Source organism: Amblyomma mixtum, chromosome 2 (genome assembly GCF_055824585.1).
Source record: "Amblyomma mixtum isolate Tamu chromosome 2, ASM5582458v1, whole genome shotgun sequence".
In the NCBI taxonomy this organism is placed as follows: Eukaryota; Metazoa; Arthropoda; class Arachnida; order Ixodida; family Ixodidae; genus Amblyomma; species Amblyomma mixtum.
The window spans coordinates 268,022,449-268,048,497 of record NC_143013.1 but is presented as its reverse complement, the minus strand read 5'-3'; the positions used below and the strand labels follow the sequence as shown (position 1 = coordinate 268,048,497).

General features: G+C 44.2%; 2 protein-coding genes across 5 annotated transcripts; one reads left to right on the top strand and one right to left on the bottom strand.

Moving 5' to 3' along the window:
* The first annotated feature begins 1,525 nt into the window (after positions 1 to 1,525).
* Positions 1,526 to 19,012, top strand: LOC149363917 (tripartite motif-containing protein 3-like). Its single transcript, XM_089573906.1, has 5 exons — positions 1,526 to 1,681; positions 6,458 to 6,726; positions 8,369 to 8,668; positions 9,811 to 9,978; positions 11,210 to 19,012. The coding sequence occupies exons 2-5, from the start codon at positions 6,541 to 6,543 to the stop codon at positions 12,599 to 12,601; spliced, it is 2,046 nt and encodes a 681-aa protein (XP_089430032.1). The 5' UTR covers positions 1,526 to 1,681; positions 6,458 to 6,540; the 3' UTR covers positions 12,602 to 19,012.
* A 1,221-nt stretch (positions 19,013 to 20,233) lies between these two features.
* On the bottom strand, positions 20,234 to 25,980 carry LOC149363916 (uncharacterized). Of its 4 annotated transcripts, XM_089573909.1 has the most exons (8): positions 25,740 to 25,980; positions 25,573 to 25,647; positions 25,411 to 25,452; positions 25,218 to 25,348; positions 24,158 to 24,256; positions 21,497 to 21,628; positions 21,342 to 21,394; positions 20,343 to 20,536 (listed from the first exon to the last, which is right to left on the bottom strand). In XM_089573909.1, the coding sequence occupies exons 1-8, from the start codon at positions 25,792 to 25,794 to the stop codon at positions 20,434 to 20,436; spliced, it is 690 nt and encodes a 229-aa protein (XP_089430035.1). In that variant the 5' UTR covers positions 25,795 to 25,980; the 3' UTR covers positions 20,343 to 20,433. The 4 variants fall into 4 exon arrangements, with proteins under 4 accessions (XP_089430033.1, XP_089430036.1, XP_089430034.1 ...); XM_089573907.1 differs by lacking the exon at positions 21,342 to 21,394 and having other exon boundaries at positions 20,234 to 20,536; XM_089573910.1 differs by lacking the exons at positions 21,342 to 21,394; positions 21,497 to 21,628 and having other exon boundaries at positions 20,234 to 20,536.
* Positions 25,981 to 26,049: the final 69 nt, after the last annotated feature.

Below are 26,049 nucleotides of genomic sequence, written 5' to 3'. Positions count from 1 at the left end.
TTTTAAGAAAACTGCAGTATATGTCAGGCTAAACGATTTGTATGTTTGTATGGGTTACATATGCTACTTAAGTTATGTATCTTGAAAGTGTGAATAAAGCTATTACAATTATTTGTGCAATTTCCTCTGCGTTGTAAAAACACTCATGCAAGTATTCAAGCTTGCATACTGCAATGCAAAATGATTTTAGTGGAGTCAATGTGCTGTGCAAGTTTTAATCGGAAGTTGCTGAATATATCTTTTATTGCAAGTTGCTCGCAAATATCACAGGATAGCAGGCTTTCGGCATACTTTCTGATTTTTTATTGTTGATTGTATAATGAACTTTTATGTAAAGCTGTAATGTAATGAAATCTATTGAAGTATACCATAGATCAATGAGGGTAATGTAAACAGTAGCTTCTGCATTAGAGTTTAAATGCTCCTCTCACATTCACATTCAGCGCCATGTAGCTTGCATTCCTTAATTGTGTTGCTGAAAATTTTTGTTTTTACAACTCTGCATGCTGAGCTCAACTTTGTACAGATACTAAAAGTTTAGGTATGTGGTAAATATTTTGCTGAACTTGCACAAGAAAGCTGCCACGTTTTAGTGCTACTGGCAGAAGTGCATTTAAATTTGGCATCATTTCTAAGTATTGAAGGCCAGTTTATGAATTCTACGTGAACGGGCTTTGATTTCGGTGTGGTGCTGTTTAGTTACCTCACTTCATTTTTTTTCTGTCATATTAAATTTTTGTATTTTGTTTTGTATGACAATGCGTACAATTTCGTTGACCCATATATATTTCTGGATAAATGTCAGTGTGCTTGTGCACGACGTTATATATTAATTTTGGATGATTGTCATTCCCTAAAATGTACTGCGCATCTTTTTGTAGCAGTGACGCCTGCAGTTTTTATCTATGAAAATATATTTTCATCACATATGAGTCACATATATATTTATAAATTCCCAACTTGTGAAGCGGCAGATACAAAAGTACTCTCTGACGTGTGTTCATAGAGTCAGCGACCTTCATTTAGTTAAGTTTGATCAAAATATTTATGTGAGCGTCGGGCATAAAGGGTAGCTACACTGCAGCACTTAATTGCCGTACAGAGGAGCCTGCCTAAAGGAAAACTAAATCCTAAATTCTTTCGAAATGGTTAGCTTGCACCGTTCCAGAGTGCATGCTTCCGCTCTTCTGCTCGAAGCGAATTGAAGCCGCGGTTTATTTCGTTTTCCCGCGCCCTAGAAAGGTGAAGAAGACAATGTGTGCTTCACATATACAAACGCCCGTTTCACATTTTTGATCAGGAAGCTGAGCTGAAGAAATCGGGCCGCAAACGAGAAACAAGTTGCAAACCTTCGAAAGCTAGTTGCGCCAATGCATGCGTCAGTTTTCTCTGCCGCGTTTCCCGAGTGAATGATAGCTGCGTGGAAAATGACGTGCGCGGACTCAATGCCACAGAGGTGGAGGCGGCAGGGCGGCAGCACCTCACAGCTTGCGCGCTGACGACGGCGGCGGCCGGTTTCGAAACTACGTCAGAGCACGCGCGAGGCTCGCTCGCTACGTGTTGGAGGCCGACCGGTCGATGTCGCAGTAGACCGTAGACCTCGGAACAGCTGCAGCTGTTGTTGTTATGGGACTCGCAGCGAAGCCGCACGGCCTCATCGCGTAACTGACGGGTCGAGTGGGTAAGTAATCGCGCTTTCTCTCGTCATTCTTCTTGTTTTGATTCCACGCTCTTCGATAAACGGAGTGCGTTTGTCGTTTGAGTGAAAGTTGGTTGTCGTTCGAAGCGCGAAATCGATGAGCCGTACGGGCAGCGGCTGTGTAATGGTGCATGCATGATGCTCGCCTTTTCGTGCTGTACCGAAATGCATGATGCGTTTTGAATGTTTGATCCGATGAATACCATTCGCTGGCCTTTTCGTTGCTTCGTTTGCAATATATTCTGCTCTTCCAGGCCGTCGAGCTATTAAAAACTGTCGTTTGTCTCGGCTGGAAAGTCGGTATAGTTTTTGTTGTGGTTGCTTTCCGGTGCGTCGCTACGTGACGTCCTGCCTGGTGCTTTTGGGACATTTATGAGGCGGCACGGAATGGTTCTCGTCAATGGCACTTCCTCGGCGAGTCGGAAATGGCATCGAGCAATGCGGCCGGCAGCTAAACAGCCGAGCGAGACCCGATATCCTGCATGCACGCTCAGATCCGTTGGTGCGATGCCCGTTGAAGCGTGTTACGAGCGTGAACAATAGGTTTTTGTGGCTTTCCGCGCCGGCCCTCGCCGGCCCGTCGGAGCAGGTCTGAGTGGGACACTGCCGCCGTGGTCTCTCTGCAAAAGCTGGTTTTGACGCGTCGCGCCGAAGACGCGAAAGAAATCAAGAAAAGCACGTACGACACCTCGGTGCCGCATCGCGCTACATTTATAGAAGGCTCCAAATAGGGGCCTCTCGGGAGGAACGCGGTGAGCTGCAGCTGATGTATCGTTGGCTCGAACGTTCTCGCGTGAGATGCCTTTTACGTATGCCCAAGCATCGCTCGACAGGGCGGCCGCGTGGAGTGCCTTACCGAGCTCCTGGACAACACCGACAAAGCGTCCGCGTTGTCCAGCGCATCGTACTTGCGCGGTGTCGACTCTATTCGGCCTGCTCGTTGTCGCTCTGACCGCGCTCTCTTATCTTGACGCTCTGTCCATTCGCCACGCTTTGCTCGCGCAGACACTCTGCAGCTCGCTGTCCCCCCAGCGTATGATGTCGCACAAAGGCGAGCCCGCAGTCGATAGAGTCATGCGGCCAGCACACCGTGCAGCGCTGTTATTTCCCCAAAGAGATTAGGCGCAGGCCACGCGCGATGTTGATAAAAATCGCGCCTCGAATGTTGGTTTTTCAGACGGCGTGCGGGCACGCTGACTGGATGGGGGGTTTAAAATTGGCTCAGCCCATACGGCGGGGAGCATGTGATGACCCACTTCCGCGTTGCTCTTCGCGAACGGTGTGCGCGATCAGGTGTGTGTGCGCGCGCGAAAGGAGCGCAGCCCTGCACAGCTGCTAAGAGCGCCTGCTCCCCCGCGTGACGCGCGTGGTCGCTTGGCTTTCGCAACCGAGCCGCCGGTTGCCGACGGGTTCGCGGTCTAGCGCGCGCTGCATCGAGACAGACAAGCTAGTCTGCTGCTGCGAGGGGCTCTCCCCGTGATTTGAGAGATCGCATGTTGGATCGTCGCCAGCGTGCGCGCCTCCTCGCCGCCTTCGGACAACAGATGGGATAATCCGGTTGGCTGCGCGGTCGCTCTTGCCCTTATCTTTTTATTTATTACCCTTGCAAAGTACCCGCGCACCTTCTTCTTTCGCCCGATTTTTAGGTCGTTCCCGGGAAGAGGCAATTACACAGATCTTTAGGCCACTGATTGTAGGCCTGTTTTCCGCGTGATTGCGCGCACGATCGATCGGGCCATTAAAACACTTATGCCCAGTCGTGACGTTCCAATACGCTGTTTTAGCTTTCTCTGTGTATAGAGCAACCATATCAATCCTATGCTAAATGCAGGCATATATTATCATACATAGGGAATAGAAAAAAATATGATGTGCTTGCTATATATATATATATATATTGCATGCCATAAACATGCCTGTGTTCAATAATATCTTTGTTGCATATATTTTACAAAGTGTAGTTGTACAGATCTCATCTTGGTCATATCTGAAGTGAGATACATAAATGCTCTCCACGTGCCTCCATAATTTATTTGAGACCTACTGAGACATGTCTATGTATGCAAGAATATTTGACATATTAATTGACTATTTGGATCAGTTGAGAGCTGCCTGTACATTGGCATGAACATTACTAAAAAACACTTTCTGCAATTCGTTTTTGATCTGAAGCTAAGAGCATGTTTGGCAATACACAGTTTTTATTCAGAGTCCAGAAAACGTGCAACATTTTTAATAGTAATGTGAGTAGCTGCTTGCCCCTCATCCTGATGGAAAACCGTTTTCATTTACATTTTGTTGTTGAGCAAATTGTCACCTTTAGTGCACTACTAGATGACAGTAAAAATTAGCGCAATGTGGCAGCATATAGGAGTTACAAACGTATACCTAATTCTCTGTAATTTCCCTTTGTAACCATAATTCAGATTTCATATATTATTCACCGTCCCCACCCAGTTTTTGTCATTGCATAAGTGATTTTCGACGTTTTGTTTATTGGCACCATCTTTGGAGTACATGCTGTGAATTTTCCTTAGCTCTGTGCTTTACACTCTTTAGCCAGTTTTAATTGTGCATTACAGAATGCAGTTACATAGTAAGCCAATCGTACAAGAAACATTTAATGCCTTTTCAGTGTACTTTGCTGCTTCTTGCTTCTTGCATGCTTGCATTAACATGCTTCTTGCAGCATGTTAATTGTTGCATTGTACCTCTGCACAATTAACCAAATCATTCTTTCGTGACCATTTCCAGTAATTTGAACACATAACAAACTGGTCGCCAGGTGTCACTACAGCATTGTTCATGATGTACTCTTAAGTTAGTGAACTTTCTGACAGCAGTATGAAAAATTCTGGAGACGCTTATCTAGCCTTAATACGACAGTATCACTACCTGTGCGGTATGAGGTAGTCGCATACAGACCGTTATTGCACCGAACGAACATTCTTCAGTTGCCAAGGGGTAGTGGTTCGAATCTTGGCTCGACCATTTTTCTTTTCATCTCATTTGCTCTCTTCAGAAGCTCTACATAATGGTGGTGGAATGACGCGAGTATGTAGACCAGTGAGGAATTGTATAATTATGTCATCACTGTTGTATTGTGCGATCATTGTGGGGTAATTGAATTACCCGCGCAAGTCATGTGGTTGTGAAGCAGGACTTATTGCTGGGCTTGTTGGTTCATTGTGAAATGAGTGAAAACAGCGCGAAAGAAGCCCGAAGGCGAAACGAAGCAGGGACAGTAAAGAGCGCTGAACTGACAACTGAATTGCATTGAACTTAACTCGTACAATATATAGGAAGGCAGTGGCAAAGATAATCAGAAGCAGTCAACGAGCCATAAAAGCGATAAAAACAAAACAGGGTGATAAAGCTAAAAGTCAACTGAATCTCAAAAGGGATGAGAACAAAATGAAAATGAAAAAAAAGTACACTTGATGACAATAAACTGTTAATGTAACATGGTGTAAAGAGCCATAAAACGGTAAAACATCAATAGCAGGTAACAAGGATAAAACCGATAAAAACTGACGAAATGAAATTGTGGAAAGAATAAAAACTGACTGAAAGTGACAACGAGGGGCTAAAAAAGTGCACAGACCTTAACAATAAAATGATGAAACAGTAACACTCAATGATTGACACACACGTAGTCAGCAATAAAAATTTAGCAATGTAGTTCCAAAAAGGCAAGTGCACTCCCATACAATGATTTTGACACGTCACTGACACATTCCAAGCCATTTCTTATTATAAAGAAGGCTTCCTTCAACTCCCAGGCTACGCTGTCCCTACTTCTATCTAGAACAACAGTTTCGCGTAAACGAGGCATGCATTTGCATTCTTTGCAATGAAGCGCAAGATTAGAGCCACTGCCTTTTTTCAGTTTATTGTCATCAAGTGTACTTTTTTTCATTTTCATTTTGTTCTCATCCCTTTTGAGATTCAGCTGACTTTTAGCTTTATCACCGTTATGTTTTTATCGCTTTTATGGCTCTTTACACCATGTGACATTGACTGCTTCTGATTATCTTTGCCATTGCCTTCCTATATATTGTACGAGTTTATTTCAATAAAATTCAGTTGTCAGTTCAGCGCTCTTTTCTGTCCCTTCTTTGTTTCGCCTTCGGGCTTCTTTCGCGCTGTTTTCACTCATGTCACATGTGGTTGTGATGTCACGACCCTCTCGACCTATCCAGATTTTCTGGACACGCCACCTTTAAGGACGGGTTCTCCGCTGGATGGGACCTTTAAAGCTATTGTGTTAAAAACTGGGTGTGCTGGCATACTTTTTTTTTTTCCAGCATTTGCGTGTAATGCGCTCACACTTTGTGCCATAAACAAGACTTTCTGTCGTCATGCGACTTTGCATGGAGACAGGCTTATGGCCTTGTCGTTAATTGTCAGCCTGTCGGCAGAACTTAAGTATTGTCAAGCCAGCATAAATGCCCTTTATGTCAGACACATAATGAGGCAGAGTGTTAGACAATGGCAGTGAAAGTGTGCGTACATTCATGTAGGAAGGAGATCAGGGGTGTGCGCTCCCACCATGGCCCTATTTGAGTGTCTACATTTGCACTTTCATTGTCTAACATTTATGAACTAACTAGGCCCACAAAATGTCATCCTATGATATATGCGTACATAGCATTCATAAATTATTATGAAAGTATGCTTACTGCCATCATCGCTGGTCCTGCTTTCTTTTCGTACTTTTACAGTTTGTGATTATATTGTGGACGTGGTGGAATGCAGGAGCCCCAGAGAGGCTGCAGAGACAGCCGTGTCTGTCTGGGGTGGGGTGCGCTGTGCCCAAGGAGGTGCCTCAGTGAGCCGAGATGACGTCGTCAACCCTCATTGAGACAGTGTCGCTGAACTACGAAGACTTCAGCGAAAACTTCCTGACGTGCAGCACATGCCTCTGCACGTATGATGGCCAAGAGCGCAGCCCCAAGCTTCTCTCCTGCTCGCACACAGTCTGTCGCAGCTGCCTGGAGCGCCTTGCGGTGGCTGCCCGATCCCAGGTGCGAACTTGGTTGACAGCTGAATCTGTGTGCTCAGTGTCCGTCCTATCGCACTGTCTCCTCTTTTGCCCCATTTGCTCCAGCAAAGTAAAACATGACTTCGAAAGAAGCGTGTGGGTGAGAATTTGCCATATTTGATAAAAGGGAAAAAGAACTGCCAGTATTTCTCATCGATAGCAATTAGGGCAAAAAGGAACATCTTCAGTGGTAACCATCTGGATCAATGGTGCCTTCTCTTGCTGGGCAAGGAAATGTAGCTGTGCTCCTGTTGAAGCTTATGAAGCTGTGGTCCTTTGTGACCCAGCTGTTTAATACATCAGGTTTCTGTTCTGCAGGTCATTGCTTTGACTCCAGAACTCAGATTTTTTTTTTTAAGCACTTTCATAGCCCTGGGGATATTGTTACCTTTGTTATGATGTTTGCTTTTAGCTTCTAAAAAACTGTGGAATGCCAGCGTTAAATATTTCATGCACAAAATGGTACAAGGAAAAAGCTTGAGAACACCCACTGCGCAGTAAAAAAAAAAAAAGTTGCCACTTGACTCAGCACAAATGCAGCACTTTTGCACGTAGATTTGTCTTATGATTTGACGCTATTCAATTTTTTTCAAGAGTCTCTTCTTACAAAGTTACCGGCACCTCTGTTCCGGCTTTCCCTTGCTAAAAGTGCAAGGGCACTGCAATATTCTATATTGCCCTGTAAGCTGAGAAGTGGCTCCAGAAATGTACCCACAGTAGAGGGTTGTTGGTGAGTGGCTGTGATAGGAAAGTTCTGGTTAGATCTGGCAGCAGAGGATGCGATTCTGTGCTTCACAGTGCTGGCAGAGGGGAGAGGGCAACACGGAATGAATGGAACCGCTCTGCTCACTTCTTATTAAGAGACACTGGCCAGTAGTAGAACATTATTCTCGCCAGTGCAGCAAAGTGCACAATGACCTTGTAGGAGTTCATGAAGGATAAAGAGTCTGAAAGGAGTGTTTCGGGACCTTTTTAAAATGATTGCCTTTGTGTCGAGGTGGCTGCATTTTGCTGGGCAGCTATTGTTGCGTATCTTCTTCCACCACAATTTTTTTCATTATTTACCATCAGGTGATATCCTAGCTGAAATCAGCAAGAGGAAACGTACCCCCTTTGCCAAAAGTAACCGAGCAACAGGTTTTTGCTTCTCAACCGTATAACGGAGCCTTTACGCTACCCATAAAGACCGAAAGGTGTCAGAACGTGAGCACAAGGGTTCACCTTACTGTACACAGATTCAGAGCTTAAGGGCTGATGTAAGGGCTTCGCTACACGGCTAAGAAACAAACCACCTGTGTCGGGTTACTTTTGGCAAAGACTGTACATGGGCAGGGTGTGTAATGCAGACAGCAGGTAGCCGATTGTCCCTTAGGGTCCCCGACGGTACAATAGTGGAGCGGGAGAGGTTGTCCTTTACAACCTCACTCTATATTCTGTCCCTTAGGGTAACAGTGTGGATTCCAAGGGGTGGTAGACACAGCAGCGAGCTGCAGAGTGTCAGGTGGCCAGGTGAGATAAAGATTGGCGACATAGGGCGGTCGGAGCTGACGCAAGGCAATGTTATTTGGAGGTTTGTTGTGCAGTGGACGTAGTTAGGAGGATGATGATGATGATGCGGATTGCAGCATGAGGGCACGCTGCGATGTCCCATCTGCCGTGAGGCCGTGCCACTGCCGGAGCCCGGGGTCGCTGCCCTGCCTCCGAGTTTCTTGGTAAACCAGCTGCTGGACCTGGTTGCCAGTAGGCGGAGGGAGGTGGTGCCCAAGTGCGCCCTCCACCCCGCGGGCCCCGAGCTTCTTTTCTGCGAGGCCTGCGACCAGGTGTTCTGTTCCTCGTGCCTCGGCCCTGCCCATGCTGACCCCAGCCACACAGTTGTGCCCTTTTCCATCGCCGTCAAGCGCATGTCTGAGATACTTCTCTACAAGGTGAGCCTCCTCACCGCCTTGTTCCTCTGGGTGGCAGCGAAAATGACGTGGCCTTGTGTAGAACCAGCTTGATCTGATTCTAATGGCTAGACATCAACACTAGGTCATACTTTATAGGTTCCTCTATAGGTCCTCAATAGGTCCTCAATAGGTCCTGTATAGGTCCTCTATAGGTCCTCTATAGGTCGTATTTTATAATGGATACATGTGCTATGCTATTTCGATTTAAAGATGGCGTGCCGTTCTGTAACATGTCCGCCGTTCTCCTTCATAACATCAGCACAATGACTCAACTGGTTTCCCATCTGGTTTGCTGGCTTTTCATGGATAAAGTTTGTTGGGAAATTGTTTATCGCAGTTTTTAATGCAGTTTTCCTTGGTGATCATCTGTTCCAAAAATGGCTTTTCTGCTTTGCGCAAGGGTTGGCTTGACTTTGACAAACTGCATTTCACTGGTTCTCGTTCAGTTGTTCTGCCCCGTGAGTAAGATTATACAGGAGTGCAGTTTCTGCTTTTAAGGCCCCTCCCTAAAAAGAAGTTTCTCAGCTTATCACCTAGGGGGCAATACTCAGAGTAGCCGCAATAGCTGCAAGCAGTGGCACCTGCAGACGACGTGCAAGAATCCACACCTTGCCTTGAGCCAGAATTTTTCATTCTATCAGTCTTGCTTCATCGTCAGCATTAATATTAACAGAGGCTTACTCTAGAGAGGAGGGTGACTAGAAGGTAAGTGCTTATAAAGTAATGGCTATGCAAATGAGAAGGTGATGGGAGGAAGAAAATGAAGCAAATGCCTTGATGCCACGATGTCAGTATGGTTTCTAACACCGAAAGCAACGGCACTAATAGGCGCTGAAGTTGACACGCCTACGTGGTCTTGCTGTGTGTTCCTGTCTCTAATTTACTCATATCTTTCTTTTGCTTTGAAGAAGTCACCACTTCTGCTCTCCTGCGTGCACGTGCTAGACAATTTATTCCGAGATAGCTGATCAAAGATTAAACACTTGTTGCCATTCCGACTTCTTTTGCTGTCTTGTTTTCAACCAACAAATAGCATTTGCACAACAGACAGCCATGGCATGGCTGCTGTCGTACTTCTCTCTGTGGCTCAGCTTCTTTTTTATTTCAACCCATCGTTGCAGTCTCAGCTGTGCCTGAGCAAACTGGATGCTGCTGCGGAGGCGGTAAGCGCCGAGATCACGCGGCTTGACGCTGCGGCAGAGGAAGTGATGGACCAAGTGGAGGCATCCTTCAGGGAGATCCAGGACCTTATGGAGCAGCGGCGGAAGTCCCTGTTAGCCACATTGCAGGTTGTCAAAAATTATCCTCCTCCCTTGTTCTTACTTTTCAGCTTCTTCTGAATTGAAATATACCTGCGCTTAAAAGACACGGACTAAAAGATAGAGACACACACACACAGCGCTGGACTTACAACTGAATTTTTATTCGGGAAACACTGCTCTCTATACACACCAGCAGTGACGAGACAGTTTGTCAATGTTTTATCATCCGGGTGTTACCATCTTCCATTTTTATCAGCTGCTGGTGTGTATAAAGAGCAGTGTTTCCCGAATAAAAATTCAGTTGTAAGTGCGGCGCTGTGTGTGTGTGTCTCTATCTTTTAGTCCGTGTCTTTTAAGCGGAGGTATATTTCAATATGGTAACTCGCCCAACAAACCACTCTGCTAATCTTCTGAATTGACTGACAATTTGCATGAAATATTGACAAATGAAACATGATACTGGTAGGTTCAGTACACAGGAAGAGCGGCCCTGAAAACATGGTAGAAAATATGGTAGCTAAATGAACCGTAGCAGTAATTCTCAAATTATTGCGTTGTGTATAGTAAAAATCAGGCCCAATATATGATCACGGTTAGATGCACAACTTATCCTTTTGTTGTAACAATGTAACAGACCCACCGTGTTGGCTTAGTGGCTGTGTTGTTTGGCTGTTGAGCCCAAGGACACAGTATCGAATACTAGCTGCTTGGCCATTTTGATTCAGGCATGATCCAAAATTGCCTGTATACTGTGCAGTGTCGGCGCATGTTAAAGAACCCCAGGTGGTTGAAATTAATCCAGAACCGTGGCGCCCCTCATAGACCATGACGCCAAGATTTAAAATGTAGCACTGGCACCTTGCAGGCTATTTTTTTTTACCCCTGCAGTGATTACCATGTAACTCTTCACCACTGTGCCTGAAAAGAGGCGTGATGGTTCATTGCGAGTCTCTGGCCTGGTGTTTTGTGATCTGTTCATCTGCATGATGGATAGTGGCATCTAAAATCCAGGCCTGTTCGAGATGTTGAAAAAAGGCAGCTATCTATCGTTAGAAGCAAAGCTGGATGGCATAGATTTGTAAAATGTAATGCAAGAAGATGCCACCAGGCTCAGATTGTCTGGCAGCAGGGGGTGGCATTAAGTTAAACTTGCTATTCAAATAGTTTCTGCATGCTTATGGTGAGAATTACTCATCTGCGACATAGGGCAAAGGAAGATGTTGCGTGATGTAACTTTCCGTACTCTCTTCTACTGCAGGCACTCTGGGACCACAAGAAAGAGGCCCTTGAAGAGCAGCTAAATCGGATTCAGAATGAAAGGTCAAAGCTTGACCAGGAGTGCTGCGGCCAAGATAGTCAGCTCGATGTCCGAAACCTCACCAAGAAGATCTCTGACCTAGACGCTAAAATGGGATCCCTAGACCACCTAGCCGAACCGCGTGAAAACTGCTACCTCCACTTTGACTGTGCCTACAACTCAGCTCTAGACGAAATCTCTCAAGCGCTCAAGATCTTTGGCAAAATCGAGACCAGCCGCACATTCCCACCCTTGTGCACAATCAACGTCAAGGACTGCCCAGCATACGTTAGGGCCTGTGCCTTGCTTCGTACCTACGACTGCGACGGGCGGCCTCAGACAGTGGGCGGGGATCCTGTGGCTGCTACACTTGTGACCTGTGGCGAAAATGAGGAGCAGCTTGAGGTTAAGGTTATCGACCGTGGCAATGGTGAATACGCTGTGACGTTTCCCGTGCCTCGTGTCACGCGATACCGTCTTACTGTGTCGGTACTCGGCCGGCCCTTGCAAGGAAGCCCATTTGAGTTTTCCGCCACCGACAACATCGACCCCGACGCAGTGTTCGGTCGGCGCGGAGATGGCACTGACAGCTTTCACCAGCCCGTGGCCGTTGTGTGTGGACCAGAGGGCCTGCTTTACGTTCTGGACACAGGAAACTGCAGGATCAAGGTCCTCACTCCAGAACTCAGATTTGTCCGTCACCTGACGGAAGTTGGCGTTGAGGAGCGCGGCGGCACAGGGCTCGCCTTTTCACCGTCCGCAGATACTCTCGTTGCGTGCAATTGGAGGACCCGCCTGGTCACAGAATTCACTGCTGACGGAACTGTTGTTCGAAGCTTCACACATGCTGACCTACAGGAACCCACGGCCCTTGCAGTCAATTCCTGTGGATGCGTATTTGTTGTGGACAGTGGAAAACGCTGTGTCTTTATTTTCAAACAGGACGGTACTCTTGTGAAGCGGGTTGAAGGAAAAGCGCTGGCGCTCCCAACTAACTTCAACCCAAGTGCAATCGCAGTTACCGGTGACGACCGCATCTTGGTTGCGGACTCCACAATACACGTACTAAATTCTCGTGGCGAGCGACTCTCGACGATGTTTGTCGAGGGCAAAGGAAAAGGAAGATTCGGGGGAGTGTGCATCGATGCACAAGGCATGGTTCTGGCTACTCGCTCTGACCGCAACAAGAACAACGTCCTTATCTTTGAGCGCGTTGGCGGACAGCTCGCCTACACGGTCGAAAGCAGAGGCAGTCGGCTGGGTCGCCCTCTAGGCATCGCTGCTTTCCCGGATGGCCATGCCATCGTCGTAGATCTTGGCAACGACTGCATCAAGAAGTATCGATACAAGTGATGTGGCCCACTCTCTTGCAAGGGCGCCCCCGCTTTTGGGGATAGCCTACATCGTCTGTTTCCGAGTGTCACATGCTAGTCACCATGGAGGTACATGCCTCTGTGGCCTTCTGTTCTGAGCCCTGTGCTGCTGAGCAGACAGGTTCAACACCTATTGAGCTCTTGTCGCTGCTGTAGTTTGCCATAAGTGTGCTAGCAGGATAGCTTAGCTAGATGGCTTCATTAACTAATGCACTGAGTGCACGGTGTGGGGAACAAGTCATGGTGTAATGTTAGAATTTCTTAGAGGGCTTTGGAATGGTAGAATAGGCAGAGTAGCTGTGCTCTTAGATGACCGTGCTTTATAGCCGTGCCTCTGTGGAGGTGCAAAGGTTGTGTAGCCATTGAAGACTGCCTCCTGATGCCTTCGGCAAAACATGCCATTTTGGTGTGCAAGTACGCCCTGTAAAAGTCTTATTCATGGCTGATTTACAATTTCAATTATGCACAATTTCTTATTTAAATAAGGTGGCATGCGAGCTTTTGTTTTACTTTACTGTAGATCACGCATTTGCGACTGATGGCATAATTTGAGCACTAAACCTCTGGTGTTCAGTGAAACTTTTTCCAATTATTTTTTTTCGGCTGTGAAGTAAACTGTGCCATGTTCTATCTGCTGTTGCATGCTTGAGAACTTGGATGTTTCCCGGTGACTTGAAATTGCAGTGATGGCTACACTGATAGAGCTATGAGCTAGAAAGCCAGAGACAGTCTGTAGCCTTTTGCAGAGCTTTCACTGTTGCGCGTGCATTCTTGGTAGGGGTTAGTTTACCAGCAGCAGAATGCGGTCATACTGATTGTGTGTTTGAAATTTTTATGATTTTCGCATTAAGAATGCAGATGCGTCAAACCATCAAAAAGCGTTTTCCTCTGATGATAGGGTTTAACATCCCAGGTTATGAGGGATGCCGTAGTGGAGGGCTCCGTAATAATTTCGACAGCCTGGGGTGCTTCAACATGCACGGACATCATACAGTACATGGGCCTCTAGCATTTTGCCTCCATCGAAATATAACCACCGCAGCCGGGATCGAACCCATGTCTTTCGGGTCAGTGGCTGAGCACCATAACCACTGAGCCACCGCAGCGGCCTTCCAAAGCGGTTGGCGACGTCTCAATAAGGAGCAGTTCATCACACGTAAAATGCTGATAGCATAGGATATTTTGCAATGGTTTTATGCTCCCAAAAGCATTAATGTGGATGCGTGTGACCTTTTCAGGCAGTGTGCACTTTTATTGCACTGCTAGGGGTGTCGCGGGATATTTTCCCGATTACCTTGCATAGAATTTGTAACAGTTAAGACAGTGTCCTACTTCCACTTGTTTTTGCGCATGCTGATGAAGAAATTGAAAAAAAAAAAAAGGCGGGGTATATAAAGGCATATATTCAAACTGTGGTGGACATCATGACAAGTCTATAGTTTTATGTGCTCCAAAAAGACTGAGAGAAAATTTAGTCTCACCTAGCATTGAAAGAAAAGCCAAAAAGTAAAAATATATGAGAAGAGGTAGCATGTCTTTTCTTTTTTTAATCTCTAAAATTTATACCGTTTACACAAATCTGAGACTAGTGGTTTGAAGCAACTATGTACAGTTGCGTGTTAATGGAGTTCATGGGATGGTGCAAATTATTGAATTGCCAAATGGGAAGGCCTTAGTTGAAGAGGTGCAATTAAGTGTGACAACTACTAACTGACTGAGTCGTTACCTCCATCACTCAAAATCTTCCTATCCTTACATTCTCATATGTATTGCCCTGTTCACGTTGTTTCCAGAGGCCTATAATTATATTAAATGCATTGCCTTCAATTCAGTGATGTCATGAAAAAAAATGTCATGGTGATGTGCCTGGTCATGTCTTCAGTACCATCCATTTTCTACTACCAGCCTTTCAGGTTTATTACAGGGCCCTCCTTTAGCTGGCCTGCTTTTCCCCTTGCTGTCCACTGAAAAGATATGGTCAGTGCGGCTTTTCAGAGTAGCTAGTCCTTTACTGGAGTTGAGAGCATACTGAGCACCTTAACTCCTTCGTGGTCACGCAAGTCGTGCTGCTATAAAATGGCTGCAGCTGTTCATAGTGCTTCTGTGTGCTGTGTGACTTGTGTGACAGCAAACACAGGTGTTTTCCCTGTAGGTGCTTTTGAAGCACAGTCTTTTCTTTTCTGCGCATGTCTGTTTGGTATGCAGCCTGCAGCTTTCTTTTGAAAAGCCTGTTTTGAGAACTAAAGGACTGCATCATAGAAAAAAACGTCATTTCCCCTGCGGAAGGGCAAGACAGTAGTGGGCATCAACAAAACTAGGACATGTCTGTTTTCTATGGTATTTGCAGGCATCTGTAATCTTAAGTATTTCTCCATTCTTGTGATTGCCTGGTTTGGCTTGAAGTGAGGCAGATGTGTTTTACTTTATGTTGTGAATGTGCCAGTGCTTGCAATGCATGTTCGGGATTGCTGCCAAGGCACTGAAATCAACATTTCAGTAGCAGGCCAAGATGAATACAGCAACACGGATATTATTGTAACTGAGCATATAATAATTTGCGGTTGCCAATGCAGCTGGTTTGTACGAAATGTTTCTCTTAGTAACCACTGGCTGTCTTTGTTACAGGGTGTCTTATTTGGCTGTCGTCCTCCATAGGAGAAAAGCCAGTCAAGGTTTTTTTCTTTGACTTTTTGTGAAGTCATTTTTTTCTGCTCATGAACAGCTTGGTTCTCATGAAGTGTGGAGCTTTTCTCTTTTGTTCAGGATCTCCAACTGATGGTTCTTAGGCAGGAAAATTAAGCTGTATATATAATTTTTGGTTCTCTGTTTTTATGTTTATGCCCTATACTCCGTTTCATGTATAGCAGTCAACGCTGCCTAAGCAAGTGCGCCTGTTTGCGCAACGAACTCCGCGTCAAAACAGTAGTTCGCCGTACAATCAAAGTGAACACAGGCATATTTCATTGCGACAGACCTTTGGTGCCATGACTGGAAGCCTCCTGGCCTTTGTTTTACCTCTTGCCACATTTTCGTCGTACGACTCGCCAAGACTTCGAGAAGAAAGAATCGCATGGTGGCATGATAGGCAGCTGGTAGAGCGAATCGCTCTTACTCCATTCGCACCTAAAAGGTAGTTAACACTCGGTGAAAATTATAGCCAGAGGACCCGAACACTGAGAGCCCCCACAGCTTCAACGGCGATTTTCAGTGCTACCACTTCGTTTTATACCACTCCTAGTTTTCGTCTAGACACTCACTGAGGATTCGAGAAGAGCGATTGCTATGTGGTGCAGTCATACGGTTTCGCAAATGCATTACTTTTGCTACCTCTGCAGCATTGCCTGCTATGTATGAAACGGAGTATACATGCCTAGCACGGCTATTGCAGTCCACATGCTAACACACCCCGTTTAAATTGTGTACAAATTGAACTGCTTTCAATGAGCTTTGGAAACTGTGCATTTACGAATATCTGTTTAATTTTTACTATTTTTAAGTGCTGTACAAAATTCTTGCAGTGTTCCTATCCAATATTCTTCTGTTTCTCAGTCGCCGTTATTTTTTATCCTAAACATTTTGGCCCCTCTTGCTAGGTAATATCTTTCGTCTTTGACTGCCGCGATTGTGCAACTCCACGTACTAACTTGCACTGTTTAAATGGCGTACAGGCTACTGCTGTGGTGCCATATGGGCGCATGTACACTGTGTATGGATTCAGTCAGAATGGAATTACTTCAGGACATTTAGCAGTCAGAGGTTGCAGTTTGCTTATCGTGTGGTTTCTGACCACTGCTTTCGCATATGCTCTCTAGTCATTCGAGGAGCAGCCTCTCTGTGACCTTCTCCAGGGAGGTTGATTGAATGTTCTGCTCAAAAGGAACAGTTTTTGTAAATTTGGTTGTGACAGCACAGAGCTGATGAAGCTGGCTGAAGCAGCAGATGGTAGCATGTCGGCAAAAATGTTGCTTAGAATATTTGTGTTAGCTGCTAGCACATGAAATACCGAGGAGGAGGAAAAAGAACATTGCTGCAGTTAGGTTTGCTTTGGTTTATTGGGGTTTAACGTCCCAAAGCAACTAAGGCTATGAGGGACGCCGTAGTGAAGGGCTCTGGAAATTTCTACCACCTGGGGTTCTTTAACGTGCACTGACATCGCACAGCACATGGGCCTCTAGAATTTCGCCTTCATCGAAATTCAGCCGCCGCGGCTGAGGTCGAACCCGCGTCTTTCGGGTCAGCAGCCCAGCGCCGTAACCACTGAGCCACCGCGGCTGCAGCTAGGATTCACCATTTAACTTGCTAACTAACGAACCACTGGCTCACAAAAAATGCACATTTAGAATAGAAAAAACAAAGGATATATATATTTTATATGTATATATATCTATAGGTGGATACAACTCAAGTTTGCAGTGAAACTCTGACAGCATTCAGGACCACCAAATGAAATTCCTCCATGAAGCAGAAGCTTTTCTTGTTACCAAAACAAGAAGCTAATCACGAGACGAAAATATAAGCTCAAGAATTTTGATTCCTGTGGCTTGTTTGATACAGTCAAGCATTAAAAAGGTGATCTTGTTCACTGTTGTAATTGGCCAGCGGAGTAACACGGGATGCTGCAAGTCGTGGCCAGTGTTACCAAGTGCTATTTTTTAATTTTTTTTTCAAGTTGTGTCTTGCTATATACATGTATATCTGGCACGCACAGCTCTCTGATGACCATGAACAGGTGCACCAAAGACAGCTTGCAGGCTGTTTCCGCAACTAATCTTTGTACTGGCTGGTGTGTGCTTGTCCAGGCATAGATGGTTCACCTTGTTCTCACTCTGGCAACAGATGTCACAAGTATCTATCTCAGGAATCTCCTGTACCTTGCACTTCGCCTCGTTTTGTTCAGATTTTTTTTTTTGTTAGTTTGCACTTGCCCGTGGCTCTAACCCCAACTCTGTTTAATAAGTGTGCTGCCTCAGCAGTATGCAGAGAAAATAAAAAAGCATAAAAATATTGTTTCTAAGATTCAAAATTGTTCTTCTAAGGCAGTTTGACCGAGGCACACTGTGTACAAGTGCCTGTACCTATCAGTAGGAATGGCACCATCTGTCAAATCACTGCAAAGCAGAAATTCATCGCTGCCGTTGCCCATGACGTAATGTGGCTCATTTCAAAGATGGAACTTCATCTTTATATCAGAAGACTAGTAATCATTTAACACTGCCTTCCAATGTATCTGATCTAGTGGTATGGCAGTCGAGAACTAATGCTTTGTATCTGATTGCACAGATTGCGTCTCTCCTGCTCTGATAATTCCAATCAATTGCGAAGTATTTGCCAAGTGCTCAAGCTTTTGCTCATTTAAAGGTGGTATCATAATGTCCATTGTGGCTGTCCATTCCTCTGAATGATTTTTGTTGGTAATCTAAAGCTGAAAAAAAAAAAAAATTGAGATCCACCTTGAGCCTGTGTAACTTGTTCTCCTTCAAGGTGCTAGCCTGGAGACCAGTCTCAGCACTGCCTACATGAAGAGAGCCTGAGCAAGTGAAAATTTCCGCTGAGCTTCAAGAAGCTTTGCTTAGCATGGCACAAGTTAGCATGACACGAGATAGTATAGAGAGACTATCAACACTGTGGCCTTGCTTTTTCTGGCCCCACCTCTGTGCACAGCATTTTTGAGTGAATTAACTGCACCTCGCATCGCCCATATGCACTCACTGTTGACTGCTTTCCTCACACAAGCACATCTGTTTTTCGCAGTATTATGGGGAAATGCTTTACAAAATGGCATATAGTTTTTTTGCCAAAGAGATTCAATTAATATGGATGACAAGTGTCTCATGTCACTTACTTTCCACCTGGCTTTATATGTTAAATACTCAACCAGCTGCAAAGCCATGTCACACATTTTGCGTCACACTTGTCTACGTTGCCATGTTTACAATGGTCATCAATATTTGCATTTCGAATGTACTGTTCAGTTGTATCGAACATTTTTAACACTCAGCGAGACAATTTTGTGGGTATTCCTAGCCAGATTGCTTGCTTTTTTTTTAGTGGATCCTGGTTTCTTTGAAGGCCTCTGAAGCCAGCGGAAACTATGCTGCATTGATTTGCTTAACACCCTTATCTCACAAAATGCTTGAAGTGAAGGACTTCGGGCTCTCAAGAAGGAAGGGGAGGAAGCTGTTAAAAATTTCACCTTAAGAAATGAGCAAACACTTGTAGTCTGCTCTTTGCAGGTCGGTTTTTATTGCAGATGAAATAATTTTAGATGCACCTGCCCTGTGAGAAGCGCCAGTTTACATATACTCGCAGCTCTCAGCACTGATTGTTTCATGCTGTTAAATCTACTGCGCATGAATCGCTTGCAAGATGCCTTGTATAATTTAGTTTTTTTTTTTTAATTCCTGTGCCTATTCCACATGGTATGCACTGACATCTATAGCGTGAATGAACTTTGCTGTGTTTTGCTCCGAGTGGTTTGGTATGCTGCACCTTTTCCTCATATCTTGGCAAGCATCCAGTGGTCAATATATGTCTGCCATCTCGTGAGTGCCTTGTGGAATAATGTCATTTTCCTTGCAGTCTGGTCATTGCAATCTTGCCATATTGGTGAACTTTTTTTTTTCTCCTGCTTTTCTTTGCTATAGAAAGGCACAGCCAATTCTGGGAGGTTTAGAATATGCCACATTGTTCAAAGCATTACCAATATATATATGGCCATGCTGTTCTGGCAGAAAACTTCCCATTTTGTTTTATGATTTTTTTTTTTGTTTAGACAAAGGTACTGCTGGTGGCTTCGGTTGACTGCCTGCAAGAAACTGCAATTGTTTAATCCCATAGACGTGCAGACCTGACCTTGTGATTTTTGTTATGAACACAATGGTCTACAGAAGCTGTATAGTTGCACAGACTGATACGCTCGTCTACAAACCAACATTTGCTGCTATCTACCATTGGTGCGTGTTACCCAGAGCTATTACAAATTCAAGAATCAGTGTGGGAAGTCCAAGATAGCTTGGCATTATACCTGTTGTAAATTCAAGGAACTGTTGTTTCCTTTGCCTTGTTCTTCAAGAAAGAGCAAGTTATTTGAATGCAAAAAGAATAGAGCTTTTGATCATGCTGTTTAAATTGGTGACATGGCCTTGTTATTGGTGATGACCAAATGAACAGGGCCGGCTTGCATGAAACAAATAAGACCGGCTTATTTCCAGTCTAATCTTATTCGCGGTCTAAAAGCTCTCTCGGTTTTGAAGAAAGGAAAGGCGCATAGCTGGTTCATTTTGTCAGTGGACACCTCAAATGCACCATGAAAGTCTCGGTAACTCAATGTTTTAATCCGTGTTCCTGCGCACTTGAGCCAGCTATGAACAAAATGAACCAGCTATGAGCCTTTCCTTTCTTCAAAACCGAGAGAGCTTTTAGACCGCGAATAAGATTAGACTGGAAATAAGCCGGTCTTATTTGTTTCGTGCAAGCCGGCCCAGGTAATTTAGCAACTCCTTATTTTGTGTGGAAAGTATGCAGAAATAACCACACAACCCATGGTCTTCTTTGTCTGTTTACAGAGCAAAAACTGTCGCAGTTTATAGCATTGGTGTTTTTTGGTCTTGCAGAACGCAGTGGTAATTTATATGGGAAGGGAATGATGCATGTCCTCTGGTAGTGACATAATCAAAGCTGGCTTTGAGTGACTATTTTCTGTGAATGAATGACGTGCGAAGTAAATAAAGGGCCTTGTCGCATACTTTGGGACTAGTCTCACTTTATTCTTTGTAGTTTCAGTGGTCATCCGCTTTCCACGGTGCATCGAACTCAGGAATAGAACATGCGTGCAAACAGCTGGTCGTGCGAGCTCTGCATCACATCGACCAGTGGAAACACATTGGCAGCGTTGTCTGACGTTCTCTCTCTGTGCCTGCATGCAGATTAACATGACTGTGCCAGCAGGGAAGAACAAAAGCATGCCCAGAAATGTGCCCCAAAAGGTAGAACAATGAATGTTACAAAGCGCAAATCATAGTTGGGTGCAGCGTTAATAGAAGCAAGCCTGAATTCGGCATTATGGCACGCCAAATATCAAGTTCACGAAAAGGTGGAAGACATGCAAATATCTTTAAAAAAAAAACACTCAATTGCTTGTGGAAAGGAAGCAAAAAGGTCACCATACCACGCCCTCTGCCACTTCATCTTAAAACAACAATTGCCAGTCAGAGTAATGAAGAGAACATAACCGAGACAAAGCTTTGAGCTGGGACTATGTTATCATAAGCATAGCTTGAGCTTACAAACAACTGCAATTTTTCGGTGCATGATAATATATGTGAAAGTTGTGTTAAGTAATAAATGCAAAGACTCGGGGTCCCCAACTGTCAAAAACACATACAATAGCCTTTTTGCTTTCTGTTTTCATTCGCCAGCAAGAAATCCAGAACGTTGCAGGACTTTTTGATACAATAAAACAGCCCTTACAACCACTTTGGTTAGCATTTAACCACTGTATTGAGTAGCTTTCACAGCAAGCAAAACTGCTTTCTTACTGCAACATAGTATTCACAATAAAGCACCCAAGTAAGCCAGTTAGGCTTGGTTTAGAGCTATTTCCATATATGTTATGCATTGTAGCTCTACTTGAAGGCATGAGAAATTGCCAGCATTAATTGGCTCGGTTAACTTCAAAACCTAAACAATTATTCTACAAATTGTGTTTATCCATAGTTTACCTCTCCATAACCTCTGGTATCCTCAACTGCAGCTGAAACTGCATCCTCTGGCCCTGAAAGAATGAAGGAGGCTGAGTATTGCCACGCTTCTGGGAAAGCAACATCTGTGCATCATGGCCAACCGCTTCGAGAAATGTACAACATAAAGTGCAAACCTCAAGAGTGCCTATAGCTCCAAGTCGTACTCCAGCAGCTACCATAGTTCGAAGAGAGCTGAACAGAAAAGATACGGCAGCCTGATCTTCGGAAACACCCAGATAGGCACAGACGATGCCATACATCAGTGCCTGAAATGCAAAATAGTCGTAACCCTGAACCCGCATGCATCTTTTAGCTTGCTGTTAGGTCAAGCTTAGCCGCTAAGTAACGAGTGAAATTAATCTAGCTCGTAAATTCTCATTTTAGCAGACAATCAAAGGGGAAGGTAATGCCGTGTCTGTCTTTCACACAGTTTTCTGAAACTTGACATCGAGGCTTTGCACAACACACTTAAAGAGCCAGTTCTTTCCATAATCATTTCAGTGCTACATACAATTGAACTGCACCTTTGAACAACATACTACTAAACTAAGTAAACTAAAAGTAAAGTATACGTAGTTCAGGTGTGTCAAGGATAATCCAAAAGGATGTCATTCATCAAACAAGGAATACCAGTTGGTAGCTGAAGTGTTTTGTGATAAATTTAGTGTTAAAAAATTCTATACCTGTGACAAAGCAACCGAACCAGCAGCCACCATAATGGCTGCAGGCCTCTTCGCAGGTGATCTGAATACTGCTATAGATTCTCAATATTGAAGAACTTCCCGTGGGTTTAGTGGCTTATGCTCAAATCTAAGAAGGTAGCATCTTTGTCAAAAGTAACCAGGCAATGGGGTCTGTTTATCATGTGCACACGTTTCTCCAGAAAAAGGTAGTAAAAGACACATCATAAAAAAATGTGGCAAGAATGGAAATGACATGGTACGATATGGTTTAATGCACCTGGGCTATGAGAGACACCAAAGTGAACGGCTCTGGATTAATTCCAGCCCCTGGTGTTCTTCAATGTGCACTGATGTGCCCTATTCTGCCTTCATCAAAATGTAACCACCGTAGCCGGGATTCAAACCTGTGACCCTGTGCTCAGCAGCAGAAAGCCTTAGCCACTGCGCTATCACAGCAGGTTAAGAATGGCAACAGCAGTGCAATTCCTCTGAGAATCTTACATCTGTCAAACAGAGATCGAGTTTTGCTAATGCACATGACGCCGGCACCACATTAGGTATACGGAAAGCATGCAACACATTTTCTCTTTACATGGCTTCACGTGGAATACTACAAGGGCGACAACTGCATAGAACGACACAGGTGAATGAAAGCAATGCTATATCTTAATCACATGTAAAAGGTACATTTGGAAAGTAGTTCATTTGAGACATGAAGTATGTTAAATAGAATTCAGCGCAAAAAAAAACAGACAAGGGACGAAGAGAGACACACTGAGACGTTCACGAGCGCTAACTACCAACTGTTTATTCATGCTGAAGTACAGGGGATATATAGGAAGGGAATGAAGAGCATGCGCGTAGCGAGGTACAGATAATGCACATTCCCTTCCTATATATCCCCTGTACTTCAGCATGAATAAAAAGTTGGTAGTTAGCGCTCGTGAACGTCTCAGTGTGTCTCTCTTCGTCCCTTGTCTGTTTTTTTTTTGCGCTGAATTCTATTTAACATGCTTCACCAACTAGCCCGGCAGCTTGCTCTCCTGAGACACGAAGTGTTCCCTCAAAGAAGTACTCAATTTTAAACGTGAAAACTAGATGTTAAAACAACACCATGAGCACAGCAGAGCACACATTTTCCGTTATTATTTCCATGCCACATGCGCTCCTCAAATAGCACTCTGCTCAAAAGACTCATGGCGTAAAAAAATTTTTATTCATAGTAAACATCAATTATTTGTCTTTATAACCCTGTTGATGTCTGTTCAGCAGTAGTAGACGCATTTGTTGCAGAGAAAACTTAAGAAATGGAACATATTTTTTTTTACCCACTTGATTCAAATTTATGACGTCAAGATCGACAAGAAGTCCATGATCACATACTGATAATGGATGTATGACGAAGCCTAGCTTCAACATCACTGCAGCTTACTTGAAAAAAATGGCTGATAGAGGTGATGCCCGAATTTAATTTCCAAAAATTCCCCCAAAATTCCAGAGAACCCCCAAAAGTTCCGAAGTAGGTGTACCCCAGAAAATTAAGGTGGATTAGGGTGTTGAATTAGAGTAATCCCATATTATAACTCAAAAGAAAGTACTGGAACATTCTAAAAGGTGATGACTCCGGCATAGGGTATAAGAGCAATAAAACCGGTTCCAACAGAAGTTTTTTCGGAGTTTTCCCTGGAAAAAACATGAAAGTAAACTCCCTTTTTTTTTGAAGAGCTCTTCTGTCCATAACTTTAGAGTTGTGGTGCCTGAATGTGCATGTTTATTACGAAAAAAATTTAAAATTAGTTTTTGAGGAAAGGATATAGGGCAGTAATTGTCTCACATCTCAGTGGACACCTGAACTACAGTTAAGGGAAGGGAGGAATGTGGGAGTGAAGGAAGAAAGAGGTGCTGCTGCAGTGGAGGGTTCCAGAATAATTTTCATCACCTGGGGATGTTTAACATGCACTGACATCACACAGCACATGGCACCTTTTGCTTTTTGCGTTTCCTTTCAACTTTATCTCACTTGCTGATTTTGCATTTACTGGACAAAATTTTTGTCGTACTTTGCTTTCTAGCTGTCACTTTGTGAAAATGACAACACAGTTAAATTACTACCTGATGCCCAAGTAACTTGCCATCGTAGATCCAGTTCTGCACTTCAGTGAGCTTTGGGTCCTTGTATGTTGCACAGGCAGTCTGAATCACAGACCTTCCCTAGGAAAGAGTATAATCTGTGAGCGATCCCTGTCTTCATGCAAGAAATCAATCATGTGCAGGAAACTACCACAACGTCTGCAGGACATTCAGTGGAAGTGCCTTTGAGGTTATCGTCACCGAGAACATACAAAACGAAATGAGAAATCTTATTGTTCGGCCTCAGTACAGAAGATTTTCATAGTGCGTTTTCACCTCGTTAAAGCAAACATTTGATGTGCACAATATATGTTAGTATGTGATTGTTGGAGCCAACATTCATGGAAAGTGTGCACCAGCTTTTATCTTTGTTCATTTCAATTTTGCAATAGTCGACCCTGTTCAGCACGAATTCTTTGGTGAACGTGGTTTCCATTTTTATTCGCCAACACTTGTCCCTCATGAAGGTTTTTCAGTAAGCAACGGTCATACTTATTTCAAAACTTCAATTCTCTAATTGCTTCATGCTCAGATGCACTGAAGCAAACATGAGTATACATGCCGTGTGCACCACAAGAGTTAACAGCCTAGCCTCATAGAAATATGCATATTAGAAATGAAGCACGCAAGAATTGATTACACAACAAATTTATTTCAAGGTATCTGCAATATTTCAGAACAGTTCACGTTATTGCATCATAATGCAAAAGAATTAATTAATATTATCATAATTAGTTCTTATGCAACAGCAGATATGCTTGATAAAGGTGGCTTGAAGCAAATTTAATGGCAGGATATTGTCCTCTAGTGGACGTTTGCAGGATGACACAAATTTTCCTCCTCACAGCACCCAACAAGGTACAAATTGAGGGCGTTCTTATGTGGATGTTTGGTCGTGACGGATTGAAGGGGTACTCAGATATAGACAGTGTTTAGGATGAGACAGTTAGGGCGTACTGATGCCGTCTATGCCACAGTGTGATCACTACATCGAGGAACAAAACAGACAAAAAAGATAAAATCTAACAGACCCTGTTCTCACCTGCTGTTTGCTAGCCCTGTTGGCGACGTGATTGCTCAATGAAGCATTCAGAAGGCGGTCCAGTGATCGAATGGCTTCAAGATCAGTCCACTGCCTGTGTGCATCTCTCATGAAGGGTACACTGAAAGCTCCTGTAAATGTAATGACGCTCACTTTAGACGAGTAGCGAACAGGTATGATGCCAGTTCCGTACCTGCGTTCTCAAGGCTTGCAAGCAGGAATTGCTCAACTTTTTCTGCGACAAAAGTAAATAACGCAAATAACACGCTGCAGATTAACCATAATAAAACGTCAAAACCCTACATCAACCATCTCTACAACTATATTTAGTCGCAAAAATGAATGGACTCTGCACCTGACGATGTAAGAAACCCACGTTGGTACGCAGCTTCTAATCCGCCGCTGTGAGCAAAGCTTCCTGTAGGAAATGCTGGGGAGGAAAAGTAGATATGTATTGTACTGTCCGTGGCCTGTACTGATTCGCGCTCTAAAGTGGTCTTCAAGTCAGATTTAAATACTTGCCGCTGTCCGATATCTGGAGCAGGTTCAGAAGCGAATTCGTATCCAATGATGACATTTACGCACTCTCCAAGCGCAGACATAGACTCCTCCATTCGATTTTCCAGTGTTTCAGAATGACGGTTTCTCTTTGACGATGGGATTTAAACAATACATGGCCCTGCAGACACTTCGTACTTTTATGTCATCTCACATCCATATCAATGCGATAGCGGGGCGCATGGCTCAGAGGCCGCAAAGTGGTTTCGATTCTTCTACCGCAGTTTCAATATCGCCCAAAACAAAACAAAAGTCAATATCCTGATAAATTTTT

Excerpts from the sequence above, each read along its gene's own strand:
- LOC149363917 (XM_089573906.1), top strand. The coding sequence starts at position 6,541 with ATGACGTCGTCAACCCTCATTGAGACAGTGTCGCTGAACTACGAAGAC. Across the intron at positions 6,727-8,368 it reads CGGTGGCTGCCCGATCCCAG|CATGAGGGCACGCTGCGATG; the intron begins GTGCGAACTTGG and ends TGCGGATTGCAG. Across the intron at positions 9,979-11,209 it reads CCCTGTTAGCCACATTGCAG|GCACTCTGGGACCACAAGAA; the intron begins GTTGTCAAAAAT and ends CTTCTACTGCAG.
- LOC149363916 (XM_089573907.1), bottom strand. The coding sequence starts at position 25,794 with ATGTCATCATTGGATACGAATTCGCTTCTGAACCTGCTCCAGATATCG. Across the intron at positions 25,349-25,410 it reads TGCAAGCCTTGAGAACGCAG|GAGCTTTCAGTGTACCCTTC; the intron begins GTACGGAACTGG and ends TTACATTTACAG. Across the intron at positions 24,257-25,217 it reads ACAGGGCTAGCAAACAGCAG|GGAAGGTCTGTGATTCAGAC; the intron begins GTGAGAACAGGG and ends ACTCTTTCCTAG.